General features: G+C 35.7%; 2 protein-coding genes across 2 annotated transcripts; one reads left to right on the forward strand and one right to left on the reverse strand.

Annotated features, from left to right (window-relative positions):
• Positions 1 to 159: 159 nt before the first annotated feature.
• Positions 160 to 3,194, reverse strand: LOC111788281 (stromal cell-derived factor 2-like protein). Its single transcript, XM_023668600.1, has 6 exons — positions 2,815 to 3,194; positions 2,078 to 2,218; positions 1,810 to 1,950; positions 778 to 827; positions 574 to 703; positions 160 to 504 (listed from the first exon to the last, which is right to left on the reverse strand). The coding sequence occupies exons 1-6, from the start codon at positions 2,920 to 2,922 to the stop codon at positions 421 to 423; spliced, it is 654 nt and encodes a 217-aa protein (XP_023524368.1). The 5' UTR covers positions 2,923 to 3,194; the 3' UTR covers positions 160 to 420.
• A 1,818-nt stretch (positions 3,195 to 5,012) lies between these two features.
• LOC111788081 (CHD3-type chromatin-remodeling factor PICKLE) lies at positions 5,013 to 18,954 on the forward strand. The gene is made up of 32 exons (XM_023668250.1): positions 5,013 to 5,197; positions 5,332 to 5,416; positions 6,222 to 6,371; positions 7,244 to 7,381; positions 7,480 to 7,634; positions 7,776 to 7,937; positions 8,478 to 8,722; positions 8,812 to 8,907; positions 8,999 to 9,135; positions 9,210 to 9,422; positions 9,526 to 9,633; positions 10,142 to 10,192; positions 10,310 to 10,409; positions 10,584 to 10,726; positions 10,813 to 10,916; positions 11,074 to 11,212; positions 11,308 to 11,477; positions 11,767 to 11,833; positions 11,919 to 12,041; positions 12,147 to 12,256; positions 12,336 to 12,417; positions 12,959 to 13,156; positions 13,432 to 13,582; positions 13,670 to 13,775; positions 13,958 to 14,032; positions 14,311 to 14,372; positions 14,846 to 14,922; positions 15,693 to 15,823; positions 16,002 to 16,383; positions 17,104 to 17,236; positions 18,047 to 18,108; positions 18,221 to 18,954. Exons 3-32 carry the CDS (start codon positions 6,225 to 6,227, stop codon positions 18,788 to 18,790), a joined length of 4,437 nt encoding a protein of 1,478 aa, XP_023524018.1. The 5' UTR covers positions 5,013 to 5,197; positions 5,332 to 5,416; positions 6,222 to 6,224; the 3' UTR covers positions 18,791 to 18,954.
• The last annotated feature ends 595 nt before the right edge of the window (positions 18,955 to 19,549 follow it).

Genomic DNA, 19,549 nt, shown 5'->3' on the forward strand with positions numbered 1-19,549 from the left:
AAAAAAAAAAAAAAAAAAAAAAAAAAAAAAAATAATAATAATAATAATAAATAAATAAATAAATAAATGCAAGTTCCTTGATATATGAATTAATTTATAGTAATTAAAAACAATTGGCCGAGACAAAAAGACCAAACTGCCCTGGCAAGGAAGAGGAGGTGATTGAAAGTGGAAGGTTCTTTTCATTAAATATCAGTTTCCTCCCAGAGTTGAACTATATTATCCAAAATACAGGATGTAATTGTAACATACTCTATCAATGAATAGCAGCAATCTATGGAAGACTTCATCCACATTTCTTTAAGTAATAATGATCAGCTCAACTTCATGTAAAACAGGCAAACAGTCTCTCAATATTTCAAGAACCTAGAAGTAGCCTAATTTTGAAAGTTAATACATTGTTATCTCACCAGAAAGTTTCTACTTCGTCTCGGTGATTGGGAGGTAAACGCCCTCGGCAGCCAACCAGACGTTGTCAGCTCGCTTTTCCCGGACTCCACAGACCTGTAAAGCCATATAAAATGGTTAGGAGTTCTCACTTCCAAATCACTATCATTTGTTTGTTGTTCTCACCTCCTGCTGCCCTCCGGCTATGCGGCTGTACTTCTTGTCATGGCTGTGTAGGTAGCCATTGGTGTCGACGTGCTGAAGCCGAACTCTCTGTTCTTGCTTCCATGTCTTCCCACTCCCTTCGATCATAAGCCTGTTGAATTTTGCAGGTGAGGAACCATTCGTCCGTATCGAGATGTGTAGTATACATTTTTTAAATTGTCTCACCTCCAGTAGTCCCCAGTGTCGGAATCAGAATCTCCACCAAAGCAGCTGACCTGCACCAAGCAGAGTCTAGAACCGTTAAGGAGCATAAAAGCCACAATTAGGATTTGAAATCAAAATTGTCATGTCTAATGACCATATATTAGTGGGAAGTTGGAAAGCATGACCAGAAATTGGATCCAAAATCCTCATATCCCCTAACCATATACAATGAGGTATGCATATGGAATAAGCCAATTGCATAAACAAGTCCAACAGAAAACATGTCATCATAATGACTGGGAAAACTTCGATATCGTTCAAAATAGAAAAAGTGATTCAGAACTAAAAAAGACATTGCATGAATGTCTTGTACGAAGAAGAAAGGAAAGCGTTATAAAAAACGAAATGATAATTAATGTCATACTATAAAGTTAAATTTTGAAATACATTTGTTATGCAAAATATAATGGCGACCAACCTCGACTTGGTTTCTTCGGGAAATTCAAGAACAGAATCTAGCATAGGGCAAAAATTTATAAATGCAGAATGAAATACTCAACCAACAATTTTTAGAGTTCGTGAATGCTAGAAATATAGTACATGTACATTGAAAACGAACAGAACATTCTCCAAACAGATGAGGCAAAGTCATATACTTGAAAAGTTTGGGCAGGCAAGAGAAGAGGAGGAAAGCACATATTAGTTCTACAAAATGTATGATCCACTATGGCTTTCGTTAGTAACTAATAACTGAATTCTCGGGAATACAATCCCAAGTTCAACATGCATCGCAAACAGATTAACTTTCTACCTCCATGATGCAGAAACAATGTCGAGCTCAATAAATGCACTTGAAGAATGGCAGCGTTGAGCTTATATTATTAATTCAATCACCATGAAGTAAAAACGAAAGCAACCAAAAAAAAAAAATCAATACAAGAGGAACATCACAGCAGTAAGCAGATAATATGGAGAGATGCAATGCAATCGACGCATGTGAGATTATCCAGTCCTCAAAAAAATTGTTAAATGTGAAATGCACAATGCAATAACCTCTAGATTTCCCGATATTGGGGATGCATGCAGGTGGCTGTGCAGCCATTTCCTTGTTTTCATGTGTTGCAACCTGATAATTGTTCCACTTTTAATGGTGTCTCCCTGTTTTGCAGATGTCCCAGGCTGAGGTCTTACAATCTGCCAATGATAAACTCGTTACAGTTGCAACCAAAACATGAAAATACTAGAGGGGGAGAAACAGATGACAGCTTTTGTTCCACATGGAAATGTGGAACGAGTAAAATTGCAATGGGAAGAGATTTACCCAGTAGCTATTGGAATCGTCAACATTTGGAAAACCGGTGACCGACTGTTGCCCACTACCAGAACCATAAGGCACGTCGTGGGAATGCAAACGGAATTTAGTTTTCTCGTGCATTAGCTTTAGCACTGTCCCATAAGTAATCTGTCAAACAAACACACCAATCAATATATCAACTCCAAGTACACGATTCACTTACCCAATTCAAGCTTTGTTCAATAGTTTAGGATTAAAGAATTACAGGAAAGAAAAAAAATCAATATCTGCTTAAGAGATGGATTCATGTGCACTGTTCAGTGAATAGAAAAAACCAAGCGATTTCCATCCAGTTTTCTATCTGCGTTTGAGAAGATTCCGAGTGCTTCACACTTCTAAGTTCAATTCCAATCTATATTGCCGTTTTCCTCACTCATCAAAATCTTTCCTCGTCCATTTCATTTGATCACTCCTATGCCAAGTAGGAAAATCCCAAGAGAAAATCCAAATCTCCTTAAAAGACAGCTTCCCGCACATTTTTAAGCAAATGAAATACGAGGTTGAAAAGTTAAATTGATTTTCAATGTATCATCTATCTACCTCCTTTTAGTGATCTTTTTTCATCTTTCATGATTTATAGTTCAAATGGAATCAACATTGTCGATTTACTAAAAAACTTAATCATAAACTTCTAATCAGATTCCAGTGCAAAAGAATCGATGCAAACACGAACAAATCGCTTAACAAGGTTAACAGATTCAAACCTCAACGCCCTCGGAGGATGACGCAGCAGAGGCAGACGACAGAGAGCCATGGTCGAGATCAAGACCGAGGAAGAGAAACAGCGCAAGAGCGAAGAAACCGATAGCCATAACGAAAAGCAAGGCGATGAACCAGTTACGCTGCCAGAAAGGCAAATCGGAATGCGACGGCGAAACTCTCTCTCTGTAAACGATCCTCGTCGGCGTTGACGGCGGAGGAGAAGCGGAAGACGAAGGTTTTCTCCGAGACAAACCTGAGGACCCTGAAGAAGCCACGGTTGATCGGAAGAACTCGCCAAAACCAACGACGTGAAGAACGAAAATGGAAGAATTTTGCAATTTAGATTTTGAGTTCGATCGGTGGAACTCAAAATTATATTTAAATAATTAATTAATCCTTTTTTTCTTTACGAAGTCACGGAAATCGAAGTAAATTGGGTTTTCGACGTGGTTTGGGTGACACGTAAGAAACCTCTGTTCTAGCCAATTGGAAATATACACGTGGCCTTTAGATGACGTGGGATGTTTTTATTGGATGAAATTGAGTCTTCTCTCCGGTCTCTGGGAAGCTCTGTCGACGCTGACGTGGACTTGTTGACTTTGACCAAAACACAGTTAGTTAAATTAAAAGTTGTGTTTTATTATGTAATTGGACATTATTTATAAAAATAATAATATTTATTTAATTTTATAATTATTTTTTCTCCAATATCTTTTTTTTTTTAAATTATCTATTTAAAATATTTTAAAAATATATCAGTTACAAAAATTAATTAAAAATTTAAAAATAAATAATTAAATGTTTTACCCGTTAAACTATGACTGGAACCAATTGGATCTAAAAAATGTCTTAACCTAACACGATCCACAAGCATCCCTAATTTAAACCTCTAATTTTTTTTATTTATCGAAAAAATAATTATTTAATGTTAATAAACTTGATGATCATTTTAAAATGATATATGGCAATAGGAATGATAGTATCGGGAAAACTTTCCTATTATGTAATCAAGTCAAATTTGCATGACAAAAATGACACGTTTTTCAATACAAGTAGTTATGAGATTCCCACTTTTATTCCGTTCATAAATTTTAGGCAAGTACCAAATAATTTGGTAAAAATATCATTTTAGTCCTCGAGTTATTGAAATCATATTTTTCGAGTTATTGGAATGAAGTGAACGTACGAACGATTGGACTATGCTCAAGTTAACATTACAATTAGTCGTGGACGAAAATAGTTTGTTTTAAAAATACATTTAAACTTTAAATAAATAAAAAATAAAAAAAAAAACCTTCAATTTTTTAAAGTTTCGTTAATACCCTTGAACGTTTTTTAAAACTTTAAAACACCTTAAAACTTCGATAAAAATTTAAAAAATAAATTTAGAGTTTGTTCGGCGTTTTAAAAATATTAGTGAACTTTGAAAAGTAACATAAAAATAATAATAATAATAATTTATGGCGTAAATGAAATATTTTAAATTTTTTTTTTAATATAAGAATCGAGGGTATTAATGCTGTTTTAAAATTTTCGTATGTATTTTTTAAACACAATATTAACGATAAGGGTATTTTTTGAAATTTTTTAAAAAGTTGAGGAGGTTAACGAAACTTTTGAAAGTTTAAAAATATTTTTTTAGAATTTTTTAAAAATTTAAGATTATATGAACGACGAGTATTACAATTAAAATATCTCACACACATTATAAATCACAATTTCGTAACCCTAACAATTTAATATATACGAGCTAAGAGTATTAAAAACCCCAGAAAGCTTAGCACGTATCTTAATTCGTTAAGCTAATACAAAACACGTGAATCCGACGAGTGTACGAGCGAGACAGGTAAACCAATCCAAAACGTTACTTCCTCCGACGGTGAATACAGTAGTTAATTTACAACTGACGACAAACGGTATAACTGATCGAGACAAATCTGTAAGTCGAATAATTAAGTAAGTTCTTAAACCGAGATCGAACACGATCCAACACGATCCAACACGATCGATTATTTAAACTAAACTACTATATATAGATTACTTCCATTTATCTCAACAAAAATGATGAAGATATTCCAAAATCTCCGATGATCTTACCAATGTCGGCCATTGATGAACTTGTTGAAGCTCAAGATTTAAGAAGGAAAAAAGGCCCAAAATCAGTCAAAAGCCCAATTGACAAGGTCAGTAGCGGCACTTGCTTTTGCTTTGGGTAAGGGAAGGGCTCCCCGTTCGGACCTCTTCTCCAAATTCTCTGTATCAAAAAGCAACCATTCCTGTTTACAGACGAGTCGTAGAAGAAGAATTTAAACATCATCTTCTCTGTTGAGATTCAAGACGAGAATGAGACGATGGAATTAGATGAGCTCGTCCGCTGATCTGAGTGTAATTCTTCTTCTTCTTCACTTCTCATTTACCGCTTTTTTCTGTTAATCTTTATACAGGAAGCTTCTCACATGCATAATCCTACTCACTTTCTGAGATTAGTGTTGCTTTTTGTTCACTCTCTCTCTCTTCAGACCTTGTTCTACTCTCTCCTAACTCGAGGTGTGATTTCTCGCTGATTTCCGACAATATATCGGCCTCAAGATCCGGTGTTCTTCGGTAATTCTCGTATTTTCTCTCTCCCGCCACATTTATATCAGAAGTGGAGCTCATTTAGTTCTTTCTTCAGCTGGTTTTATCATGTGAGGGATGATTTTTTTGTTTCTCTATTTTGAATGTTGTTGATGGAGCCGTGTAGAATTGATGATTTTGCTTCTGGGTTTGAAAAACTTGTGTTAGGTTTTCTGAGTGGTGATGAAATGTTTGATTTTCTTTTTGTTGAGATTTCATCGTCGTTTATGGCAGTGGCATTCGGTCATGCGTTCATATTTTTTCGTTTCCTTTTTTTGGGATTGAATGTGCTTAGTTTTATTTCTTTGTAGCTCATATGAAAATCTTTGTTTCGTTGTTTATTTACATTTGTTTTCTGGGCAATTGTTCATTGCGTTGCGTGTTGGAAGTTTAATACTGTTTTGGCGTGTACGGTACAGTTCTTCTATGCTTTCATGTTTGTTTTGATCTTTTTATGGTAATGTATTTGAATATGAGCCACTGTGGACGTAGGATTTTATTCAAGGTTAATTCTTTCTCTGGCGTTTCACATGGTTCATTCACGTTTGTTGCATACTAATTTGAACCCTAGAATTGAGAACTTTGCTGTATATTTTGAGCTAAAGGTTTTCCTCTGCAATTACTACGATTCCGACTGTTCTCAGCGCTATCTTATTACTACAGTTGTCATGACTTCATTCAGAAGAATTTGTTCCTTTGTTTTTTTTTTCTAAAATTTTTTACGAAGTGTTCAAGTGTTGTTACTATTTGTTATTGTATGTTAAGTCGCTAACGTAATGATCTCTTGGTGCAGAATATGAGTAGCCTGGTTGAGAGGCTTCGTGTTAGATCAGAACGGAGGCCAGTGTATAATCTCGACGAGTCAGATGACGATTTCGATTATAAGCATAAAAAACCTGGCTCAACGCAGGATAAATTTGAAAAACTAGAGCGGGAAGACAAGGTTTGTGTACTTTTCTTATTTTCTGTAATTCAAGGCTCAGCAGTCTTTTTCTGTTGTATTTCATATGATTCTTACGGAAATAGTTTTTCATTCTTGTTATTTTTGTCTGAACTAAATTTTAAATCCCCCTCTTCATTCTATATCAACTGCCTGTGAGCCTGATGAAAATGGGACTGTTCTTAGAAACCATTTGTTCATGTAGAGTGGCAGTAGTAAATGGGACTCACGTATCTATTTCGCTCACAAGCGTAACGACCCCTTACCAAGTCACTTTCTCTTTATCGGCTGTACAAATTTACATCAAGGGATGCAAACCTTTTATTAACTGTACGGAAGGACAAAATATTGAATATGTTAAGCCCATTCTTATAAATCTCTCTAGCTTACTCTAATTAGCGAGGACTTCATTTGTCTTTTTAAAGAAACCAAAATTTCATTGAACAAATGAAAGAACACAAGGATGTATGAAAAAACATAAGATCCCACATCGGTTGGAGAGAGGAACGAAACATTCCTTATAAGGATGTGGAAACCTCTCCCTAGTAGACGGATTTTAAAACCATGAGGTTGACGGCATATGTAACGGGTCAAAGCGGACAATAATTTGGTAGCGGTAGGTTTGAGCTGTTACACTAAATGTAAGTTTATTTAAGATACTTATATAAGGGTTATTCCGGATAGTTGTGAACGTCGATTGGCAGCTATCAAGTGGGAGCATAATTTGGTAGAATCCTCTTTTGGAAGGCTTGTCATGCTTTCCCATATCATTTACCGCCAACTTAAGTGGAAGTGATGGTGTTATTCTGTCAATTTTCTAGTCTACTTATTTTATCTCTGTTTGATTTCTGCCGTCCTTTCACTTCCTATGACAGAAAGAAGATGCATGTCAAGCTTGTGGAGAAAGTGAGAATCTTCTCTCTTGTGAAACCTGTACATATGCTTACCATCCTAAATGTCTAGTTCCACCCTTGAAATCGCCTGTCCCTAGCAACTGGAGGTGCCCTGAATGTGTATGATTCCTTTTTCGGAACCTTGAGTTGTTTTTTATGAAGACTTTGTAGCGCTTATTGTCAACCAATTTTTTCTCACATCTATTTACATCTCACAGGTAAGCCCCCTAAGTGATATCGATAAGTTATTGGACTGTGAAATGCGCCCTACTCTTGCTGAAGATAGTGATGCGACAAAGCTCGGTTCAAAGCAAATTTTTGTGAAACAATACCTCGTAAAGTGGAAGGGGTTATCTTATCTACACTGCACATGGTAACTTATTTTGTTATTTTCTTACTGATTCTGCTTTGTTACAGCAATATCTCTGTTTGATTTCTGTTGTCCTTTCACTTCCGTAGCAGCCCTGGTTTTTCTCGTATCTTTTATTATGTTCCCTTTATTCTTAATTTTCAGGGTGCCCGAGAAAGAATTTATTAGAGCTTTTAAAACTCATCCTCGCTTGAAGACTAAAGTAAACAATTTTCATAAGCAAATGGCATCAAACAACAATGCCGAGGAAGATTATGTTGCTATTCGACCTGAATGGACTACAGTGGACCGGATTCTTGCTTGCAGGTTTATTCTTTTCTTGGTGTTTGTTGCATCAGTTCCATTGTGACTATAATCTTTCAACCATCAGTGCCAATTCGAATCAACAGAATCGTTCGACCTTTTGCTTGTTTTTTAATTGATTACATTTTTTTTTTCAATGAAATGATCTAACGCATCCGCATTCCTATGTACCCACCCTACACATGTATGATGTTTCTCCTGGTTCTTGTCCAGCATCTTTTATATTATTTCTCCAATGTTGAATATTGAAGTCCTTTATTGTCTGTTTCCAAAAAGTTCCTTAAATCTTTTTATTTCATTCTTTGTTGCAACATTTTATAACGCCCAGGCATTGTGGGGTGGCAAAATGTGGCATACCACTATTGTCATTTTTCTTGTCCGTATGCGGCAGTCATATGGTTTCTCTTGTATGGGTATAGATCTCTTTGACGCTTTAAATCACCTGTACTGTATTCCCATTACATGTTATAACCAATTTGAATTAGAATGATGGAGCGAAAACTGAAAACTGATTGACGTGGATGCTGTTTTTCAATGATGTAGGGAAAACGATGAAGAAAAAGAGTATTTGGTGAAATATAAAGAACTTTCATATGATGAATGCTATTGGGAATTTGAATCGGACATCTCTGCCTTTCAGCCCGAAATCGACAAATTCCATAAAATTCAGTCTAGATCCCGCAAGTCTTCTAATAAGAATAAAAGCATCCATGGTGATGTTGGTGAAGTAAAGAAAAAACAAAAAGAATTCCAACAATATGATTGTAGTCCTGAATTTCTTTCTGGAGGTACATAATTTTGTCCTATATGTTAAAGTGTAGTATATTATATTTTTCTCATGATGATATGATAAGCTGTCCTTTCGATGCAAATGAAGGAACATTACATCCATATCAGCTCGAAGGGTTAAATTTCTTGCGTTTTTCTTGGTCCAAGCAAACTCATGTGATACTTGCTGATGAGATGGGGCTCGGTGAGTTATCGGTTCTCTCAATAAAAAGAAGTGTAAAAAGAGGTTCCATTTGATCTTTAACTTGAAAAAAATCATTTCTACTTGGTTACAGGAAAAACCATACAGAGTATTGCCTTTTTAGCGTCCCTTTATGAAGAGAATTTATCTCCTCACTTGGTGGTTGCTCCATTATCGACGCTTCGAAATTGGGAGCGTGAATTTGCTACATGGGCTCCACATATGAATGTTGTATGTATCTGTTCATTATTAATTCGTCATAATGTTTGTTGCCTTGCATTATGTTAATGTGTTACTTGCTGTAGGTTATGTATGTGGGCTCTGCGCAAGCTCGTGCAGTTATAAGGGAATATGAATTTTTCTTTCCAAAGAATCATAAGAAAGTGAAGAAAAAGAAATCTGGCCTAATTATTACTGAAAGTAAGCAAGATAGAATCAAGTTTGATGTTCTGCTAACGTCATATGAGATGATTAACTTTGATGTGGCAACACTGAAGCCTATAAGATGGCAATCCTTGGTGAGTAAGATGTTCTGTTAACACCCATGCTAAGTGTGATGTTCATTTAAGGGATCATAATTGCTAACTTACCATTTTTTCTTATTGTTGATTTTTCTATTAGATTATTGATGAAGGCCATCGACTTAAGAACAAGGATTCAAAATTATTTTCTTCATTGAAACAATTTTCAAGTAACCATCGAGTACTCTTGACTGGAACTCCTCTTCAGGTTTGTTTTAGATCATATTAGTGCATTAAAGATCATATTATTTGATTTTGGATTTCTTATTGCTATTGTATAGCATGACTTACCAGTATGGTAAGGTCGTTCTGTTCTTAGTTCGCTTCTTGGAAAATAAAACGGAAGATGTAGCTAACTCTTTGCTTTTTCATTCTGTTGATGCTGAATTTATTCATCTCAATGCAATGGTGCCATTGGTATTTGCAACCTTCAACATGTTGAAAAAATTTCCAGTTTATTGTTTTGATCTAATTTTTAGCGTTTTTGGTTTGCTTGTTACTTTTTCCTACTATTTTGGCAAAAAAATTTTTCAAAATTTTTATTCTAAAATTACTCCGCTCATTTTAAGGAACAACATGATGTTGAATTAAGTCATACATTTATCTGATGTTCCCATCTCTCAACTTGGCTGTTCATACGTAAATGCATGTAGCCAAATTTGTGAAAAGGGTAAATGCCTGCAGTTTTCTCACAGTTACTCGTGTTTTCATTTCAGAATAATCTCGATGAACTTTTCATGCTGATGCACTTCCTTGACGCTGGGAAGGTTAGTGGGACACTCCAGTCGAATCAGATATATTGCATATGTTGGTTATAAATCATACAAACATGATCAATGAATTTATTAGGATTTGATCACTTATGGATGCCTATATTCTTTTAGTTTGGAAGTCTTGAGGAGTTTCAAGAGGAGTTCAGAGATATCAATCAAGAGGAGCAAATCTTGAGGCTACACAAAATGTTAGCTCCCCATCTCCTGAGAAGTAAGGTTCTTAAACTTTGTCTAGTGATAGTTCAAATGTTCACAAAAATTAAAAAANTTGCAGTTTAGTTTTTTGAGTTATTAGTTTCACAGCACAAATAGAATATTTTTGTCTCCATTAGTTTGAAATCATTGTGTTTAGAAGTGTTTTTCTCTAACCTTTAATTTCTGGCAGGGGTCAAGAAAGATGTCATGAAGGACCTACCCCCTAAGAAAGAACTTATTTTGCGTGTTGAATTAAGCAGTAAGCAGAAAGAATATTACAAAGCCATTTTAACCCGAAACTATCAAATATTAACTCGCCGTGGTGGTGCACAGGTAAGGCTGCAAGTTCACCGTCTACAATTTTTTCCTTTTCTATTTGATAATTATAAGATTGTTGAAGTTTAAAACATTTCCATCAGATTTCTCTTATCAATGTCGTTATGGAATTGCGGAAGCTCTGTTGTCATGCTTACATGTTAGAAGGAGTTGAACCTGATATAGACGATGCTGAAGAAGCGTACAAGTAATTTTCTACCTCGATCTTCAGCCTTCCATGTTAAATAGTTAGATTCGCATATATAAATTTATGATTTTTTCCATATTCGTAGAGCGAATGCTAGTTATTTATGGAATTTGAATTCCTATTGGTTAATTTTGTACTACTGTATTTAACTTGACAGACAGCTTTTGGAAACTTCCGGGAAGTTGCATTTGTTGGATAAGATGATGGTGAGACTTAAAGAACAAGGTCATAGAGTTCTCATATATTCACAGTTTCAACACATGTTGGACTTGCTAGAAGACTATTGCTGTTACAAGGTAAGAAAAAGCAGTAGCGATTCTTATTGAAGAGAAAGGAAGACTGCTATTCTTTTGAGTATAGGTCTGATCGGTATGATTGTTTTATGGGTCAGAAATGGCACTATGAAAGAATTGATGGCAAGGTTTGTGGAGCTGAAAGACAAATTCGAATAGATCGATTCAATGCCAAGGGTTCCTCCAGATTTTGTTTTCTGCTTTCTACTCGAGCTGGGGGTCTGGGAATAAATCTTGCAACTGCTGACACCGTTATCATATATGACAGGTGTGATAATCTTCTCATTTTATATTTCATAGTTCATTTTTATATTTTCTGGGAAAATACGTTAGCTGTGATTTGCCAGAGGTGAATGCTTAAGAAGTGACTTCTCATTTTATATTTCATAGTTCATTTTTATATTTTCTGGGAAAATACGTTAGCTGTCATTTGGATGATTAACATGTCAATGCATATGATTATTACCGAACGGTGAAAAACCTTTTTGTGGTTTTTGATGAGTTTTCACTCAACCAGCTTTATTAACCAATATCATTCTACTAATGTCTATTTGTAGTGATTGGAATCCCCATGCTGATCTACAGGCTATGGCTAGAGCTCACCGACTTGGGCAAACTAACAAGGTCTTGAATTTTCTCTTTTGGAATGTTTTGTGACTTACAGCTGCTGTTCACTGTTTTTACTCGGGAGCTTGGTTTGATGTTGCAGGTAATGATTTATCGGTTAGTAACACGAGGGACCATTGAAGAAAGGATGATGCAGATGACAAAGAAGAAGATGGTTTTAGAGCATTTAGTCGTCGGAAGGCTGAAGGCTCAGAACATCAATCAGGTATACAAATTCTATAATATGTGTAGTTTTACTTTAACAAAGAAGCACTTTGTATTCTTGTTCTTGAGTTTTACTGAACATTTTGCCTATCTCATTTCATTTCAGGAAGAGCTAGATGATATTATAAGGTATGGCTCAAAGGAATTATTTGCTGATGAGAATGATGAGGCAGGGAAATCTCGTCAAATTCATTATGATGATGCTGCGATAGAAAGGTAACTTTTAATTCCGTTAGTTTAAACAATAACTATCGATATGCTTGTTATTAAATCTTATGCATAACATTGTTCGCAGATTGCTGGATCGTGATCAAATTAGAGACGAAGAAGCAACCATGGATGACGAAGAGGATGATGAATTTCTGAAGGCCTTTAAGGTTTTATTTACACTAATTATTTTCTCGTGCATTCATAAAGATTTGTTAGTTGAACTGCATATTCGAGGTATTGTCATTGTGTTATTATGCCTTTCAGATAACAGTATTTGTTTGAAATTTATGGAGCCAGCATGCAAATTGGGAAGGAGAAGCATGGCATTTATATACCCTTTTATTCACTTGTCGGATTTCTCATTTAATCTACGTTTGGCATGCCTTTTAAAATATTTATGGATGATTACAGATATATTTTTTTTTTTCAAAAAGTTGACATGGTTTGGTTAAATTTTTTTATGTTCAAAAGCACTTTCGAGAAATTCTGAAAACAGATTAAAGACAAACAAAATCGCTTCACTTGAGAAACAATTTTTTCGAAAGGGGTATGCCAAACAAACACTGATAACAATACGAGGCAACCCAGTTTTATAACGTGAAATCTCTCTGAGAACTGTTTTTTGCATGCGGAATGCTTACAACATTTGTTTCACTTTTGTGTTCATTTTCATTTTGTGAGTGATGCAGACCTAATTATATGCTGTAGGTGGCAAATTTTGAGTATATCGACGAGGTAGAAGCTGCAGCAGAAGAGGCAGCCAAAAGGGCATCCATGGAAAGTAAGCCTGTTGCAAGCAACTTGGAAAGAGCTAGCTATTGGGAAGAGTTGTTGAAGGACAAATATGAAGTGCATAAGGTAGAAGAGTTCAATGCTTTGGGTAAAGGAAAGAGGAGCCGGAAACAGGTCAGTCAGATATGATATCATTGTTGTATATGTAGTTATAATCAATGCAATTCCTACAAAACGTGCCACGTTCTTCAAGTTGTAAAATAGCTGTTCTCTCTCCTGGACCCTCCTCGGAAACATTACTACAAGTGCGGTTGTGAAACATTACTATTATGCTCCATTTAACTTGATTGAAATTTAAAATGTTCTTCGTTCATTGGTTTGTTTCAAATAGTGTTTTTGAGTCATTACTGATTGAAGTTTGGGTGATTTGAACCTTGAAATCCATTTAGATGGTATCTGTTGAAGAAGACGACCTCGCTGGACTAGAAGATGTAAGCTCCGAGGGTGAGGATGATAACTATGAAGCTGATTTGACTGACGGTGAAGCAAATTCAACTGGTATTCCTTCTGTGAAAAAGCCTTATCGGAGGAAATCTCGCGGTATAATTCCAATTTGCTCCCGTTTGCTCTGATTATTTGATAATCCCTTAATTTATTGATCTTGACTCTTCATGGTTCGATTTCCAGTGGATAGCACTGAGCCACTTCCCTTAATGGAAGGGGAAGGAAGAGCATTCAGAGTTCTTGGTTTCAACCAAAATCAAAGGGCTGCATTTGTGCAAATTTTAATGAGGTTCTTGCCAACTTTTGTGCTTTATTTTTTATTTTTTCTGTCCCTGATTCCCGATTTGTCTTTAACCCCGTAAGTGTTTTACGTTGCCTACTTTCTCGTGTTTGTAAATGAAGCTTTACCAATATTTTCATTGTTAGCGTTTCTATGCTGTCAAGTGATAACAGTTGATTTACACGACACAGGTTTGGCGTCGGGGACTTTGACTGGAAGGAGTTTAATTCTCGTATGAAGCAGAAGACTTATGAAGAAATAAAGGAGTAAGTGCTGTAGAGTAACTATTTTTTGTTTCTTGTTCATTTTTATTGGAAAAAACAAGTAGAAACATGTTTATAACCCTTTATTGTTTGTTGTTCTCTGAAATTTAAATTAAAACGTAAAAGTTATATATTAAAATAATTTTTTTTAAAAAAAAATTAAATATCGAAAAATTCAAGGTCATATTTATTTAATAGATATTTATGAAGCATTTTAGAAGTAAAAAAGATAATATTATGAATGTTTGATGTGTTTTTTACAACCGTTACTTTTTGTTCAGATATGGGACTCTTTTCTTATCTCACATTGCTGAAGATATCACTGACTCCCCCAACTTTTCGGGTATTGTATCCTCAACACTTGTTTTGTGTAAAAAAAAACAAAGGTTTCATGAAAAAAAGAAAAGAAAAATACATATACATACATACATACATATATATATACATACATATATATATATATATATACGCACACACATATACATATATATATATATATATACACACACACATATACATATATATATATATATATATATACACACACACACACACACATATATATATATATATGTATGTATGTATGTATATATGTGATATACGACGGTTTTATATGAGAACTCCCTAGCTAATAATTAAGAGGAAAAAAAGTGATATTTGGAATCTCGACGTTAATGCAGACTTAAAATGAAGCTTTAACATGCACAAGGCTTCAAATCTCGTGCATCCTTTGATGCTTTGTCTTCAACTGTTTCTGCATTTTAATTTTTTTGTGGAATACTAATATTTTAATATTCTACATGATGTTCCGTTTAGATGGTGTTCCTAAAGAAGGACTCAGAATACAAGATGTGCTGATCAGAATTGCAGTTATACTCTTGATAAGGGATAAAGTAAGCTTTGATATGTTAACTGTTTTATTGTTGTAATTCCTTGTACTTCAGCCTGAAGATCCACTGGGTATCTATTCTTCAAATTATGAACTATTTTGGGGCATTCGCTTTTCTCTAAGGATGGAAATGTGGCTTAAATGCTATGCAGTCGCCTTTTCAAGGGAATGCATAAAACTATAGATTAACTACAGACGTGTTTTAAAACTTTGAGGGGAAGCTCATAAGGGAAAGCCCAAAGAGGACAATATCTACTAACGGTGGGCTTGGGCTGTTACAAATGGTATCAGAACCAGTCATTGGACGGTGTTCCAGTGGAGCCCAGGAGGGGATGGATTGTGAGATCCCACATCGGTTGGAGAAGAGAACGAAGCATTCTTTATAAGGGTGTGGAAACCTCTTCCTAACTGACACGTTTTAGAACCTTGAGGGAAAGTCTAGAAGGGAAAGCCCAAAGAGGATAGTATCTGCTAGCGGTTGGCTTGAGCTGTTACAGAAACTATAAAATTAACCCTCTGGAGGATTTACTTGGCTGGAAATAATTAATATAGTTTTAACTTGAAGGGGAAAAAGTTGGGGGTTGATGAATGAATTAGCCAAATTCCATGGCTCTTTTTGAGACGGAGTATAACTACTATAGATTGTCTGTAATCAGAGGGTTCTTGTATGATTCTTTGGGGATTTTGTTCTTATAGTAATCTTTTTACATATTTTTTTTGCCAATGCATGTTTACTTATGTGATCATTTTTTGTTCTTTTTGGTGGAATTATAGGCAAAATTTGTCCCAGAAAATCCGAATGCTCCACTTTTCACAGACGACATTTTATCTCGTTACCCCGGACTTAAAGGTGGAAAACATTGGAAGGAAGAACATGATAGATTGTTGCTACTCGCTGTTCTGAAGTATGGATTTTCACTAATTTGTTTCATTCCTTCAGATTGATGACTTGATTTTGTATTACTACTATGACAAAGGGTTATCAATTCATAGGTTTCCACAAATATGTCTGCTAGATTCATACTTGAAATTTTAAAGCTTTGATCTTCAAGCACTAATCTTCAAATCTTCTCATATCTCAAGGCATGGCTACGGTAGATGGCAAGCGATTATTGACGATAAGGACCTCAAGATTCAAGAGGTGATTTGTCTGGAGTTGAATCTTCCTGTCATTAACCTACCTGTTCCCGGACAAACCGGTTCGCTTGTTCAGAATGGTGGAAGCACGTCAAATACTGAAGCAACTGGTAGCGAGTCCAGAGAAAAGGAAAACGGCGGTGGAAACGATGCTGCCTCTGATGTGCAGGGAGGAGGAACTGATACTGCTAACCAATCCCAGTTATATCAAGATTCGTCTATATATTATCATTTTAGAGATATGCAGAGACGACAGGTTGAATTCGTCAAGAAAAGGGTGCTCCTCTTGGAAAAAGGGCTGAATGCAGAGTACCAGAAAGAATACTTTGTAAGTTCTAAACTCCTCAAGGCATTAGTGTGGTCACAGGTTTTCAAAATATGGACTGCATTGAATGCCCGCCATCATCACTGGCGTTGCGTCTGCATATTATTTATGAAATCTTGAACTGAACGAGAAGATTCTAGTTCAAAGTTCAAGTCATTGAAAGGTTTAAAGATATTTGTGAGATCCCATGTTGGTCAGAGAGGAGAACAAAGAATTTCTTACAAGGGTGTGGAAACCTCTCCCTATTAGACGCGTTCTAAAACCTTGAGGGGAAGTCTAGAAGGAAAAATCCAAAGAGGACAATATCTGCTAGCGGCGGGCCTGGGTAGTTACAAATGGTATCAGAGCGAGACATCGAGCAGTATGCCAACGACTACGTTGGGCCCCCAAGGGGGTGGATTGTGAGATCCCACATTGGTTGGAGAGGGAACAAAGCATTCTTTATAAAGATGAAACCTCTCCATATTAGATGCGTTTTAAAACCTCAAGGGGAAGCCCAGAAGGGAAAACCCAAAGAGGACAATATCTGCTAGCGGTAGGCTTGGGCTGTTACAACATTTGTCGTGGTCTATCTTAGAAAATTTCAAACTAACATGGTTATTATCGACTCTTTTTAGCTTGATTATCGACTCTATATTAAATTGTTGGGTTTTAGATATCATTGTATCAAATCATTTTTCTTGATTCATTTTTTTTTTCTTCTTTCCTCCTCTCTTCTCTCAGGGCGATACGAAGGCAAATGAAATGACAAGTGAAGATATTGAGAATGAATCCAAGGTTTCGAATGTGCCAGGTCCTAGCTCTATGGAGACAGATACTCAAAAGAAGGATCAGTTGCCTCAAGTAGAACCAATTTGTAAGCGTCTTTTCTTTAATAATTGGTTACTTAAGAATAGCATTCATAACTTCGTTATACTATGGTTTAAACTTGCTTGATAAAGGACTTGGAGGAAATGAGTTCATGCTAGGGAAGCTACCTACTTAGGATTTAACATCTTGCGAATTTCTTTAACAACCAAATGTAGTTGGATCAGGGGTGGTTGTCTCGTGAGATTAGTCTTGGTGAGCACAAGGTGACCCAAATACTAAGATTTTTTTTTAAATTGTTTGAGAATTCGTTGTATACACTATGGTGTTTGGGTGTAAGATCCCACATTGGTTGGAAGTGGGAATGAATCATTCCTTATAAGGATGTAGAAACCTCTCCTTAGTAGACGCGTTTTAAAACCGTAAGGCTGACGACGATATGTAATGAGCCAAAGTGGGCAATATCTACCAGCGGTAGGCTTGGGTACAAATGGTGTTAGAGCTAGACACGGGACGACGTGTCAGCAAGGACGCTGACTTCCAAAGGAGGTGGATTGTGAGATCCCACATTGGATGGAAAAGGGAACGAAACATTCCTTACAAGGATATAGAAACTTCTCCCTAGTAGATGCGTTTTGAAACTGTGAGGCCGACGGCGATATGTAACGGGTCAAAACAGACAATATCTACTAGTGGTGGGCTTAGGCGGTTACAATGAGATATATTTTTTGTATAGCACGTTTGGAAGACAATAACGATGGTTGAAATAAAGTTTTAAACAATCTTTTGAACGCCCTTGTCAAAAAATCCAGGATTCTTTGGTAACAAACTGACAGTGACTGTATTTTGCCTTGTGCAGCTTCAGAAGAAACTTGTGATGACAATCCTGATAGGTTAGAATTAAGTCGGCTTTACAACGAGGTAATTCTTTACGTTTCTTTTTAATATAAAACCGTTAACGGCGTTCATCTGTGGACGTTTCTTCACAAATCTCCGTCTCGACTTTTAAATATATCATCCATTTTCTTAGCAGATGTGCAAGGTTTTGGATGAAAATTGCAAAGAGCTGGTCCATGCACCCTCTGGGAGCCACCATGCAGCTTCTGACTTGAAAAATAACCTCCTCCCCTTAGAGAAGATTTTTGACGACGTGGACCGAATTCTTTCTTCACAGTCAAACCCCATTAACGAACAACCAACTTCGGTTTCTGATCCACAACCAGTTGTCGTTGAATCACCGAGCACCGATTTGGGTCTTAAACCATCACTTGCGGATCCAGACAGTGAAAAGGATGCTGTTGTCACAGAAATGGAGATAGATCCTGCAAAAGATTCAGAGTCGAAAAAGGAAAGCGACAGGTTGATGCCAATAGACCTTGATCTCATCGACGAAAAGTCTGAACCATCTGCTCAAGTAGAAATTCCCGAATCATCTGCTCGTGTTCCAGCTTCCGATGATCCATGCCCAGATCAGCCAGATTCTACACCTCAACCGGAGAAACATAGCGTCGTTGATGAAATGGAAGTTGAAGCGAGCAAGGATATCGCTTCACCAGAATATAACGAGGAAGGTAACCCGCAGGTGATCGTGTTAGATGATTAGAGAAAAACAAGCAATTCAGCAATGTAAGAATTATAACGTTGTAAAAGGAAAGAAAAATATTAACTACAATGAATGATACGAACTCACAGGGAACAAACAGCTAGGAAATTCTCCAACAGTAATGTTTTGAAGATCTATTTGATTTTCTTTAATTTTCTATTCAACTCAAATATTAGAATTATTATGCTATTATTTTAGGTGAAGAAAGCTAAGGTACAAAAATATATGTCAATTATTCATCTAATTGTCAAGATATTGACGGTATAGAAACGGTGCTCCGGAGTTAGCTTAGGCAGGTTAGATTCAACTCAATTGGTCGGGTTGTAAATTTTTTCAATCTAAACTATCTTTATTAAATAATAAACCTAACCCACTTTAGACGAGACCGATTGTATGGCTAAAATGGCTTGCTTAGGATTGGTTTGGGTTGTTCGAGTCATTTATTTAATTTTTTTTTTAATAAAAATAAAATGTTAGTTCGTAAAAACATTTATTTATTTATTTTTAAACATTTAATACACATACGACTCAATTTTGTATATTTTGAAATTTATTTTAAAAATCATATTAGAGATAATAATTTTAAAAAATAATATTTATTCAATTTTGTATATTTTGAAATTTATTTTAAAAATGATGTTAGAGATAATAATTTTAAAAAATATTGTACCATAAATCAAAATGTATTTTTTTAAAACTAATTCTGCTCATAAAATTTTTATTTACTCCAATCTAATCTAATTTAAATAAATTCATAAT

Source organism: Cucurbita pepo, chromosome LG02 (genome assembly GCF_002806865.2).
Source record: "Cucurbita pepo subsp. pepo cultivar mu-cu-16 chromosome LG02, ASM280686v2, whole genome shotgun sequence".
In the NCBI taxonomy this organism is placed as follows: domain Eukaryota; kingdom Viridiplantae; phylum Streptophyta; class Magnoliopsida; order Cucurbitales; family Cucurbitaceae; genus Cucurbita; species Cucurbita pepo.

Excerpts from the sequence above, each read along its gene's own strand:
- LOC111788081 (XM_023668250.1), top strand. The coding sequence starts at position 6,225 with ATGAGTAGCCTGGTTGAGAGGCTTCGTGTTAGATCAGAACGGAGGCCA. Across the intron at positions 8,908-8,998 it reads TGCTGATGAGATGGGGCTCG|GAAAAACCATACAGAGTATT; the intron begins GTGAGTTATCGG and ends ACTTGGTTACAG. Across the intron at positions 10,193-10,309 it reads ACTTCCTTGACGCTGGGAAG|TTTGGAAGTCTTGAGGAGTT; the intron begins GTTAGTGGGACA and ends ATATTCTTTTAG.
- LOC111788281 (XM_023668600.1), bottom strand. The coding sequence starts at position 2,922 with ATGGCTATCGGTTTCTTCGCTCTTGCGCTGTTTCTCTTCCTCGGTCTT. Across the intron at positions 2,219-2,814 it reads CATCCTCCGAGGGCGTTGAG|ATTACTTATGGGACAGTGCT; the intron begins GTTTGAATCTGT and ends TTTGTTTGACAG. Across the intron at positions 828-1,809 it reads CAATATCGGGAAATCTAGAG|GTCAGCTGCTTTGGTGGAGA; the intron begins GTTATTGCATTG and ends TGCTTGGTGCAG.